General features: G+C 34.9%; 2 protein-coding genes across 3 annotated transcripts; one reads left to right on the top strand and one right to left on the bottom strand.

The window, feature by feature from the left end:
* Positions 1–1,011: 1,011 nt before the first annotated feature.
* cops4 (COP9 constitutive photomorphogenic homolog subunit 4 (Arabidopsis)) lies at positions 1,012–5,905 on the top strand. Of its 2 annotated transcripts, XM_063013859.1 has the most exons (11): positions 1,045–1,101; positions 1,370–1,504; positions 2,141–2,220; positions 2,329–2,480; positions 2,979–3,082; positions 3,531–3,684; positions 4,080–4,230; positions 4,329–4,499; positions 4,573–4,688; positions 5,373–5,457; positions 5,554–5,905. In XM_063013859.1, coding segments are annotated over exons 3-11 (1,068 nt in total). In that variant the 5' UTR covers positions 1,045–1,101; positions 1,370–1,504; positions 2,141–2,219; the 3' UTR covers positions 5,688–5,905. The 2 variants fall into 2 exon arrangements, with proteins under 2 accessions (XP_062869928.1, XP_062869929.1); XM_063013858.1 differs by lacking the exon at positions 1,370–1,504 and having other exon boundaries at positions 1,012–1,101.
* Positions 5,906–7,812: 1,907 nt separating this feature from the next.
* LOC134332767 (placenta-specific gene 8 protein-like) lies at positions 7,813–11,381 on the bottom strand. Its single transcript, XM_063014563.1, has 3 exons — positions 11,297–11,381; positions 8,734–8,858; positions 7,813–8,174 (listed from the first exon to the last, which is right to left on the bottom strand). Exons 1-3 carry the CDS (start codon positions 11,379–11,381, stop codon positions 8,070–8,072), a joined length of 315 nt encoding a protein of 104 aa, XP_062870633.1. The 3' UTR covers positions 7,813–8,069.
* Positions 11,382–12,514: the final 1,133 nt, after the last annotated feature.

The following is a 12,514-nucleotide window of genomic DNA, read 5'->3' as shown; positions in this document are numbered from 1 at the left end:
CTGTTCAGTTGATAGCCCAAAGCTCTACCACTAGGCTACCACTGTCCCACTTAGTGCACTTAACACTTGGTGTTGCACTAAATCTTCAGAATCTTGCAATGCTATCGAATCCTGTGGCTTGAAGCACATTTATATAATGTGCGTATAATTATATAAATGTGCTTCACATAAACACAAGTACATATAATGTGTATATAATTTCATTCACATAAGCAATGTATAGAGTTTCGTAGATGCTGTTTTCTCAGTTTTATGATACACTTGCTTGATTACATTGTTTCAGCAATTTAGTTGTATTTCTCCACATATTTCCACTCCATTTAAAATTGTGATACTTAAATATTGACCTGTTAGGGCTAGGCATGACATGACAGCATGTCTATATAAATAAATGTCTGTTGGTAGAGATTTTGCTATAACGTTGTATAGATTGCATGGTGGAGGACAGTAAGATTGTGTTTATTTAGGACTTCAAGAAGAACTTAAAAGGTTGTAATTAAGAGGTACTCTGGCTCTGTTGTGTAAAAATAGTTTTTAAACATTTGAGAAACAGCAAACAAAATCCATAAACAACATTTATAAATCTATGTCCCTTTCCCCTATTTTTTATATGACGTGTAGGTGTCCACATACTTTTGGCCATGTATTGTTTTCCCTGTATCTTATTATACATGTGCAGTACTCTCTTCCTTCAACAGACATTGGCAGACCAGAATTTATTATCTAGATATTGAGAAAACGTTTATTTGGGTTGTGTTACAAACAGCATAGTTATAAACTAAACAGTATGTCACTTCAGTGCATTAGCGGTGATGCCCTATTTAGTATACTTTTTAGTACGTTAGTATGTGGTTTGAGACGTAACCCCTAATATTTTGTCCAAATGTCAAATAACTACTTATCCCCTACCCTAGTACACTACAAGGGATTTTACGAATAAGTCGCACAGCAAAGTCTAGTGCACTACATGGATAATACAAATGAATTTGGGATTTGTCCTTGCTGGGTTGCTTGAGAGTCCAGAAACATGGCGTCCGGTGTAAAGCAGGAGCTTGCTCAGCTAATGAATTCTAGTGGATCTCACAAAGATCAGGCTGGCAAGTATGTATTAATGTTGTTACTGTTGGTTATTTAACACTTTTGTCTTTGTCAGCTCGGCAACATGAAGCTGGTGCAGAGTCTGAATCTAAACGATAGGTAGCTAATATTAGTTGAGCAGCTAAGCTAACGTTAGTTGCTCAGACAGTTGCAAGACACCGGTTAGCTTGTAAACAAATGTTTAGCAAATGTCGTAGAAACAGTTACATTTCTCAGAGATACAAATATTTATTATTTAAATATTCATGTGTGACCTTGCTTGCTGTTGTAGTCTAGCGGTTATGGTACTGGACTGGTAATCAGAAGGTCGCTAGTTCAAGCCCCACCACTGCCAGGTTGCTGCTGTTGGACCCTTGAGCAAGGCCCTTAACCCTCAATTGCTCAGTCTGTATACTGTCACACTACTGTAAGTCGCCTTGGGTAAAAGCGTCTGCTAAATGCCGTAAATGTAATTTTTTTAACTTTATGGTAATCCGTGCACTTTTCATGAATTTGCCACTATTTATATATTTACTCACATTACACGCTCAAACAGTTTTGTTTGGGTGGTGTATAATTGTTGTACAAACATGAATATAATTAAATCATTCAAGTCATTGACCTAAATGTAATTCTAATAAATTGTATTAAATGAATAAAGTTCAATAATGTGCCACCTTTATGTACTACACAGAACATCCGAACTCTGACTATCTAGGGATAATTAATATGACAAAATTAGTCCTAGGGTTTTGCTGACATTGCTTAGTAATATTAATAAATATTTGCAAATAAGTTGAGTATGTTTGAAAATGTACAAAAACTGTGGCACTTCTAATACTTAAAAAAACAACAATGAACATTTAAAATATTTTCTTATGTTTTTTTTCACATTTTCAGTATTAACACATTTTGCATTCTTAAGTTTATTATTGCTTGAACAGTTTAAAAAGAATTCCTGTATAAACGGTTGTAAACATAATACGAATGTCTAATTTCTGACAGTTTCTTTGTATTCTGGTGGCCCTGACAGCACTATTTTAATGACGTTGGCTTAATTTAGGTACCGCCAGATATTGGAGAAAGCTCTTCAGTTTACAGAATCTGATCAACATGAGGCATTAAAAGCATTTGTGGAAGCTAGTAAGTACTCCGACACAAATGACATTATGAACTATCCAGTATCCAGGATGTAGCATATCCTTACATTTATCTTTGTAATAAGGTTTTTCTCTTTCCTTTACATTGCAGTGGTCAATGAGAATGTGAGTCTGGTAGTGTCCAGGCAGCTCCTGACTGACTTTTGCAATCACCTCACAAACTTAGCAGATAGCACAGCTAAAGCCGTCTGCCACTTTACCCTCGAGAAGATTCAGCCGAGAGTCATCTCCTTTGAAGAGCAGGTGAGATTTGTTTGTGTTTACGTGTGAATAATAATCATCACTATGAATATTTCTCTCCAGTTTTTTGTTTTCCTCCATAGTTGCATGTACTTCAGTAATATGAAAATGTACATCTCTAAATCTATAGCAGGAATGCAAGTAGTAGCAAAGTTGGTAGGACAGTGGTAGCTCAGTGGTAGCTCAGCTGTTAAGGTACTGGGCTAGTAATCAGAACATCACTGGTTCAAGCCCCAGCATTGTCAAAATACCACTGTTGGGCTGCATGCGTTAGTTGTTGAGTTAACGGTTTAATACACTGACTTGTCAGTGACATTGTTTTATAACTTTCACATTTTTTTTAAAAACTGTATGTTTAGTTTATCCAGTTTTTGGTCATTTTTATTTTTCAGTGTGTATAAATGTACAGTTTATTGTATAAACAGGCTCACTCGTTTACTCTTGAGTAATATAAATGCTGCATTAGATAAGACTTCATTGTGAACCTAAATCCTCTTGCAGGTGGCTTCAATACGACAGCATCTAGCTACTATATATGAAAAGGAAGAGGACTGGAGAAATGCTGCCCAGGTCTTAGTGGGTATTCCATTAGAGACTGGACAAAAGTAAGTCACATTTTGTCAAATGTGTAAGTTTGCAATATCCGGTTCTAACTTTGATTTAACTTAGATTTCTTTTTTGGCAGAAGGTCAAATTTACACATTTTCTTCTAACCCCAAATACGGTTGATTAACCAGGAACTGTTTAGTTTTAGATTCTTCACTTTTACACTGCAGCCTTTGATGTATTGTAAATGTAATTTAAATTCATGTATTTTAATGTCACCCAAAAAATCAATATACATTTATACAGTCATATATTGTATATACAAGATGTGTACACCTGTAATTAGGCAGTGTATCCCATTTCTAGTAGCAGATTCACTATCAGACTTGACAGTGATGGTGAACAGGACCTTTGGAGCTCTTTTAGAGTGACCATGAGCAGGTTTTTTCTTACTTCTTTAACCATAGCCCTTCTTTGTTTTTGCTCTTGTGTCTGCTTGTTTTTTAGACAGTACAACGTTGATTACAAACTGGACACCTACCTGAAGATTGCACGCCTTTACCTGGAGGATGATGATCCTGTTCAGGCTGAGGCCTACATAAACCGAGCCTCCTTACTCCAGAATGAGTCCACAAACGAACAGCTGCAGATCCACTACAAGGTCTGTGTCACACAATTGGTGTTTGTCTTGCTTCACCTTTAAGAATTTTGTGTTTTTGACCAAATCAAGAATGGACTGTCTATATAGACATTTATAAACATTCAGTCTATAAATAAATATAGTCTATAAGTATATATTTCTTTGGTCCAGTTAGACTTGCTATTTATGACCTGGATTATTCATGACATAATTCCAAACAGAGCAGAGCAGCCAGTAATTGTTTTCATTGATTGTTTTTGCAGTAAAAATTTAGTGGACACTGTTATTCAAAACTACTTACAGTTACTCTGGGCCCAACAGTGGTAACCTGGTGGTGGTGGGGCTAGAACCGGCAACCTTTAGATTACTAGGCCAGCCACCACTGCTCATTGCAAAATGCATAAAATATTTTACAGGTCTGCTACGCCAGAGTGCTAGACTACAGGAGGAAGTTTATTGAAGCAGCCCAGCGCTACAATGAGCTTTCATATAAATCCATTGTTCACGAGAGTGAGCGTCTTGAGGCCTTAAAACACGCCCTTCACTGCACTATCCTGGCCTCGGCAGGTATGGCATAACAAATTTAGAGTCAATCTTTGTAAACCCATAATAGTTTGAATGACCCAGTTGAGCTGCTTGACCATGTCATTCTGCTTGGTCTTTAGGGCAACAACGCTCACGCATGCTGGCTACACTGTTCAAAGATGAGCGATGCCAGCAGCTGGCAGCCTACGGCATTCTTGAAAAGATGTATTTGGATCGCATCATTCGGGGAAACCAACTTCAGGAGTTTGCCGCCATGTTGATGCCCCACCAGAAAGCCACCACAGCAGATGGTAAGTCTAAAAAATAGTTTTATCCTCCTGCTTCCAGAGTTAAATGTTTGAAAATTATTGTTTATTTTTTTAGGTTCTAGCATCTTAGATCGAGCCGTCATCGAGCACAATCTCCTCTCTGCTAGCAAACTCTACAACAACATCACATTTGAAGAGTTAGGTGCATTATTAGAGATCCCACCTGCAAAGGTAAGACAAGGACTTAATGATGAACACATAATACATGGCAACCAGGACCTGTAGATGGTTAATTGGCACTTTCCATATTCAGTCAAATCTTGCATTTTTGCATTTTCTGAATTCTATTTTATTTACTGGCTTGTAATGTGAGAATGATAGGGTTAAGTGTGTCGCCCCCCTGCTGAATTTGTGTCCATAGTGTATTTCCATCATGTGCCCAGTGTTTTTGGTCAAAGTCTTCTCCTGATAAAACTCTCATCCTTCTTTTGCCCATGCCCAAACCATCTCAGTCTCTCCTCTCTAACGTTGTCTCTGAAACATCTGACCTGCATTGTCTTCGTCACTCCCAACCAGAATTGCAGCCTCTGTATCTCTGCCACCTTGAACTTACTGACAGCTACCGTTCTGTCGCCAATCACTCCTGCCACGCCACCCTGCCTGCACTTCCTCACCCCTCTACCTTATTCTGCATTCATTGTAACATCCACCCCAAGTATTTAAACTTCTCATTCACTAAAAAAATAGGCTGAATTATGCTAAAATTAGCCACTAGAGAGAGCCAGAGCATTCTTCTTTTGGATTCCTTTTTAACTTTGATTAATTGTTTATGCAACGCAAGATAAGAACCAGAACTGAACTCTGCAGACCCCTCTGACTCAAAAGCTTTATTTCATATTTTGTATTTCTTTTCAGGCAGAAAAGATCGCCTCCCAAATGATTACAGAGGGCCGCATGAACGGCTTTATTGACCAAATAGATAGCATTGTTCATTTTGAGAGTAAGTCAAGTCCTATCTTATCTGCACTGTTTTTGTTAGCATTAGTAAAAGCACAGTTTATAATAAAGTTTTTTAATAAGCCCATTTTTTATTTAGCGCGAGAGCCTCTACCGACCTGGGACAAGCAGATCCAGTCCCTCTGCTTCCAAGTGAACAATCTTTTGGAGAAGATCAGTCAGGCAGCACCAGCATGGACTGCACAAGCTATGGAAGCCCAGATGTCCCAATAAACTTTGCTCTTTACTTTAACTGGTTACACTTCATTTATGTAAACATTTACAGAGGCACTCTTGAAGGATGTATTATCAAATAGCCAACATTAAACAAGCTGTTTCATTTTTCTGTAAAATACCCAGTAACTTTTGGGTTTTGAGATGTCATGTTGACATGAGTAAGGCATGTAACGTGATTTAATGTCTTAATAAACTTTGTTTAAATGTGTATGTTACATTAATGTTTCTGTTGCTTTATTTTATTTGCAAGTATTTTGGCTGTATGCATTGGTGCAGCAGTGAAGTACCCTAGCTCACTAAATGCCCAAACTATCCTAAACAACATCAGAACTTCATTCTCTTTGCATCTGGCAAACATGCATTTCTCCATCTGATTGCCATATTAGATTAATTTAATTTTATAAATCAGAATTAAGCCAAATAATTATTTAATTATTTGGTTTATTGTCTTACAGTGTTCAACCCAGTTAGCCTGTTAAACAAGCTATTTATTACTGAATTGCACATGTAATCATTTACACTGGTATGGAAATGTGCTGCACTGGGACCTGAATGACTTACTGTTTTAAGAGGAACAGTGAAATCCAAACTATCAGGAAATTTATGAGAATATTATCTTTTATCAAAAGGCATGTCATCTGATTTGCTTATGCAGCGGGTCGAGGATTCAAAATGCAAAGGTAAATTCACATCTCTGGCTGATGTTTGCTCCTACAAATTTTAAGCAAAACATTAAGCTTTAACTAATAAATACAGTTAAGTTTCATTTAATCCTTAACACAGTCTTCCAGAATTCTTACTCTTATTTACAGTGCCTCGTATTTATAGGATTGTATAATTTTAGTGCATACGTAGGTACGCTTGGTGGGTAAACAATTACTTCTTGAAGCCCATCTGTTATGCTCTATTTACTTACAGGACTTATCATTAAAAAGGGACAATTATATGATCAGACACAATTTTGGTTGTGAACCATTTTTGGCACTGTTGTGACATTGACACAAACACTGACATACATTGTGGACTTGCTGAATCCCTGACGAGTATAAAGTGGTTGATTAAATTAAAATGAAGAGAATTAGGTTTTTTATTATTATTAACATTTGCTTGAATTATTACCTGATTAATGAATGATTACTTGAATTATTTCAGTTCTTTAGATTCTTTAGGTGCAAAAATAATTTTATTTATTTTATTATTTTATTTTTTTTCTTCAACTTATTTTTGCCGTCATAGACCTAACATTTAACACACACCTTACACCTACTGCTATAGTGTTAACTAACAATTTCAGATTTCATTGGTATATTACCTTGAAATGTTTTACCCGGTTGGCCTGCAAAATAAGCCATTTATAACAATATAAATTCATTGGTCATCATTCAAACTTGGATGGAAATGTGCTGCATTGGGACCTGAATGACTTGATGTTATAAGAGGAAACAGTGAATTCCAAATTATCAGGAAATGTATGAGAATATAAGCTTTTATCAAAAGGCATGTCATCTTTCCATGAAGTATAATTTGCTTATGCAATGTGTTCAAGTTCTACAACAAACATGACAAGGAAGGAGCTCCTACAAAAGCAAAGAAAAAGGTTTCAATTACAATTTCCTAATTGTATTTCTAAAGAAGCTGGGACATTTTGTACAACAAAGTAAAAAGAAGAATATGTGTTTTGTTAATTCTCTTGAATCTTTATTTAACTAACAAAAGTGGAAGAAAAAAATTTCCAGTGTTTTGACGATCAATTTTATTGGATTTAGTAAACAGAAACACACTTGAATTTAGTCTTTTGCCATCTACTGTTCATAATATTGTGAAAAGATTCAGAACAGTACAAATACCAGTGGTTTTTAAATAAAACATTAAGCTTTTTTATTAATAGTAATAGTAATTAAACAATAGTTACACAGTCTAGTACTGGAGGCATTGATTAAATTTGCATTTCTGAAGCAGTTCAAACATAGCATCTTTTACCTAAGGTTTCTTACAGATCAATAAAAAACAAATTTTCATTAATATAGCCATTAGAATAAAAGTACTTTATTTAGCACTTTACCAACATGGAGAATAAAATGCTGTACAGATTGAATTCTGAACAAAGGTTAAATGATGAGGAAACAACATGTACAATAGTGTATAATGAAAGTGTCAGTTAGCCCTGAGGATGTCTGAGATTTTTTTACCATTTGGGCCTATACAAAGGATAAGACCGTAACCATTCACAGCTATGAGTACAACTACCCAATCAACTACTACAAACATCAGGCTCTGTGGAAACCAGACCAGTAGCAAACTGCAGTAGTTGTGTTAGCAAGACCCTGTTCACTATGTGTTTCAGTGAAGGCTGTAACAACATTGTGTGTATTAGTGAGATTAGAACATTCCCTGCTGCTTCCTCCTGTTTATGTCTCTCTTTAACTGACAAGTGGCACAAGTCAGACAGCAGCCTGTCACCATGAAGTCCTTACACATGGAGCCCTGAAACAAAACCAACCACCACATGAACAGTCAAGTAAAAAATGTGACACATTTTGTGTGAAACTTTTAATAATGAAATGTATCACATTATTCTAACTGTGCAATCCGTACATTACTATTCAATTGTTAAGTGTTAACATTTATATTTTAGTCACAAAGATCTGAAAAAGTTTGGCATGATTTTATGTTGAACACTAAAATCTTCAACATTTTGACATATGTGAGATTTGTGGTGCAGTGACAAAGTTGACTTTTTATTGGTGGATAAGCTGGTTCAGTTTTAGCATGTTAACATGTCAGGTTTAATCCTTGGCCATATCCTGACCTGGATAAAATGATTTATAAAAAAGATGGAAATAAATATGTTTAAAACATAGCATTTTTACAATAGCTTTTTAAAAACCTATTTGAAACTTATTTTTAACCAAAACATGTAAATCTGCCAAATTAAATACATTTTGTCTTGTAAAAGTGAAGTTACATATCAAAATCATTTTTTACAATTGTGTCATTTTTTCCAGATGATGACATCTGATTAGTGTGTGTTGCTCTGACTAACCTTAATATTGTATTTGGTTCTGTACACACTTCTCATTGGCATGCCTAAGCCACATAAGCAGCATTCACCCATGTCGCTGGCAATCTTACAGCCCATACAAGGGAGGCAAAAGTATCCACACAGGCCTAGTAAAAGAAAACAAATTATAGATGAACTTCAGTAACAGAATGCAGTACAGTATATATATTAGTTGATTGATATATTTAAATTGGTAATTACATTGAAATTAAAACATTGTATGACATGATTTTGAGTAAAAGGACATCTTAACACAGGCATGTTATAACTTCAAAACTCAATCCTTTTTAGTAATATTTATTTATGACTTGCTAATTTATAATGCTTCAAAAAAACCTTTAAACAAATTATTTGCTTCAGCTGTTATGCATCAGTACCCTTGAACCCATCTATGTGTCAGTAATAAACATCACAAAAAGGCCCTACAAAAGCTAAGAGAGAAAGGTAATAAGATATTCATAAGATTTAAAGTTACAACAAACACTGTTGACAGCAAACTTGCCAGGGCATTAAGGAAAACAAAATATCACAGATACAACTCAGACAAATGAACAGATCAGCTAAAAAAATCCAGAGGCCTGTATTGGTGAACAACCATCAGAACACAAAAACAATAAGAAACTTTACGATTGGACACTATACTGCACTTCCCTTCTGACCAAAAAACACATTAAAATCTTAAATACATGAAGGCCTCTTTTTAATTTTGGGAAGCTGCTTTAAGGTGTAAATGAAATGTGTTATTAGGCATGGGTTACTATTTTCATTGCATTTTATTTACAGTTCCAGACTGCACTGCATTTATGGGATTGTATAATTTTAAATGCATATGTAGGTGGGTAAACAATGACTTATTAGCCCATCTGTTGTTATGCTTCATTACCTCATGTATCAATAAAAAGGGACCATAATATGACCAGTCATAATTTTGGTTGTGACACTGATATTGATTGTTGGTATTTATGTCTTTTAACCTATTTAAATCAGTTATATTGTATAAGTATCAGTATAAGCATATCTATAAGTATTGTATATGTGTCTAAGTATCTCTGCTGTTTTCCAATTCCAGAAACTAAAAACTAAAAAATTATCTCATTCCATTCACTTGAGGTCTTTGTTTGCAGTGGTAAATTTCAACAATTATAATGTTTGTATCAGTACAGATTATAAGATTAATGCCAGTATCACTGTGGTGAACTGTTATTGAGTTAACCTTGACTAATTTATTTTCAAAATGCTAATTTGTTGTACTAGTTCAAGTAAAAAAAAACATATTCTCCTCTTCATGATGTGCCATACATTTTCAAAAGGAGACAAATGAGGACTGCTGGCAGGGAGGTCAAGCACACACACTCTCTTTACAAAACCACAATACTGTAGCGTGTAACGTGTTTTATTGTGTGTTAAAAAAGCTCGTTTTGAACTGATTTATAATTGGATCAAGATTAACACAAAGTGGGGAACTATTGCTTGCAAAGTCTTTGGTGGATTCTCCTTTAATACCCAATCATGATACCCTCACCTGTTGCCAGTTCACCTGCTTATTGTGAAATGGTGTAACTTGAATATTTGGTAACTCTTATTTGGTAACTATTATTTTTGCTTCTGTCCAAACTTTTTTGTGTTGCAGGCATTAAATACCAAATTTGTTAATAATAAAAAAAATACAATCACAAATACAATGGTCAGTAAAACATTAAAAGTCATTTCTTTGTACTTTTGTCAGATGAATAAATGTTTAAGAAAAATTAACACAGATTCTTGATTTGATTGTATTTTACAAAATATCACAACTTTTTAGTTAAAATTGGTTAACAATAATAAAATGTATAAAAAATAAGTATAAATCTAAATTTAGGTGACAGTGTAAATGGCATTAGCTAACCCTGGCTTCGATTAAAAGTTAAAATAGAAGTAAACATAGCAGCTAGTGAAAGCTAAAGTAGCTAATCATGCTAGGATATAGCTATGATGTGAAACGGTGGGTATGCCAGGCTACATTTACTCAGGTATATTTATTTATTATATTTTTTATAAATAAATTGGGGCTTATGGGGTGGTATTACTCATTTGGTCACTTTTAACTTTTACTTAAGTTCATTTGTGAAGACAAAAATGTTTTAATCTGATTAATGATGAAACAAACACATTTAAGAAACAGATGTACCTACATATTAAGTGTAACTACTGTATAAAACGTAAATTAAGATTTCCAAAAAGCTTATGGTCAGCTGTCCACATACTTTAGATAATTTAGTCTATTATATACCGAGTACACTAATGCCACTAAAATTGAGAAAAAGACTAATTATATTTTATTGTATAATTCCTACACTATTAAGAAACTTAGCCGAAGAATTGGACAGCATGTATCTGGATAGAGGTTCGAATCTCAGCTGTGATTGGCTCGTTTAACAGACCGCTGCGCCACCTGAGCGCTCAGAGCTCTCAGTATAAAAAATAACCTTATAGTAATAATTGCAGATAAAACTAAATGTTTAGTGTTTTGTGCACTAGACAAATAAATGATTTTGCTTTTTCTTACATATTCCGCAGTCATCACAGCAGTCGAACAGTCCTGTCTGGAAGTCGGAGGGGGAGAAAGGTCCAGGCTGGCTTGTTACTGCCATAGTTCACGGTCTTAAACATACAGAAAATACAGTGCAATTTTAAACTTGAGGATTAAAACATATACAGAATCTAAATAAGAAAATAAAAATCCAAACAGTGGTTTTATGCTACTGTGAATAAGTCGACATTTAATGGAATTTTATTTAGGGAAAAAACGTTTTATTTTCTGCCAATTTAAATACATATTTTTTAAAATCCAAAGTCAACAAGTAAAGTAAATTTTTATTATTTAAACTAGCCTAGTGTGGTACAAACATACAATCATTAAAAAACGTTTAATATTCATGTGCGTATTGTGTACATTACTGGTTCTACATAAAACCCACAGTTTTCAGAATTTAATTTGAAAAAACTGAACAACAATATTTCACAAAAATACTGATTGTAAATTTAAATTGTTACCTGGAAAAAGCACCTTAAAGCAACAATGATCCTTTAGAATCCTGAGTTCACTGGCTGAGGGATCTTTTATAGCTATTCAGAGGGGTCAGATGTTGAAATCTTTACAGCTTTAGTTACACAGTACACGACACGAACGTTTTTAAGAACCTACGACTTTAGGTGGTTTCAAAGTCTCCCAAACAACATTTTAGTTTGTCATTCATAACCCTCCCACTCAGGTGAAAAACAAACACTGAGGGAGTTTATAACACCATATATCAGTGTCCAAACCCCTACACCTGCAGTATACGTATCTGCCCTAAACAAATGACTGTTTCCTGCTCTAACACTCCCAGTTTCACCTAGTTCAGCATTGTTTATCTGATCATTTAAATCAGAGAAATACTAATGTGTGCAGGCCAGAGGTATTTCAGGATCAGGACTAAGAAACACTTCTGTATTACATATGGATTTCCATATTATTGCTTAAAGTAATATTACAAAATTCCTACTGTCTGGTTAAGGTGCCCACATGAGTGTTAAAGAAATACAAAGAGCAAACCGTCATACCAAACACGTCAAAACATGTTTAAGCTTTCCTTAGAAATCTGTTACCGGCTTGTGACAAAAAGGAACTTCTTGACCTGTTTGGTTGTAGTGCATGCCATTGAGGAAAACATCCTTTATACAACTCCCTTATGTATTGGAAGGGAATGTACAACAAGATCATGGTCAGTTGTCCACGTTCCTA

Source organism: Trichomycterus rosablanca, chromosome 18, assembly GCF_030014385.1.
Source record: "Trichomycterus rosablanca isolate fTriRos1 chromosome 18, fTriRos1.hap1, whole genome shotgun sequence".
In the NCBI taxonomy this organism is placed as follows: domain Eukaryota; kingdom Metazoa; phylum Chordata; class Actinopteri; order Siluriformes; family Trichomycteridae; genus Trichomycterus; species Trichomycterus rosablanca.
Note: the sequence above shows the minus strand (reverse complement) of the source record. Positions and strands in the feature narration are given on the sequence as shown.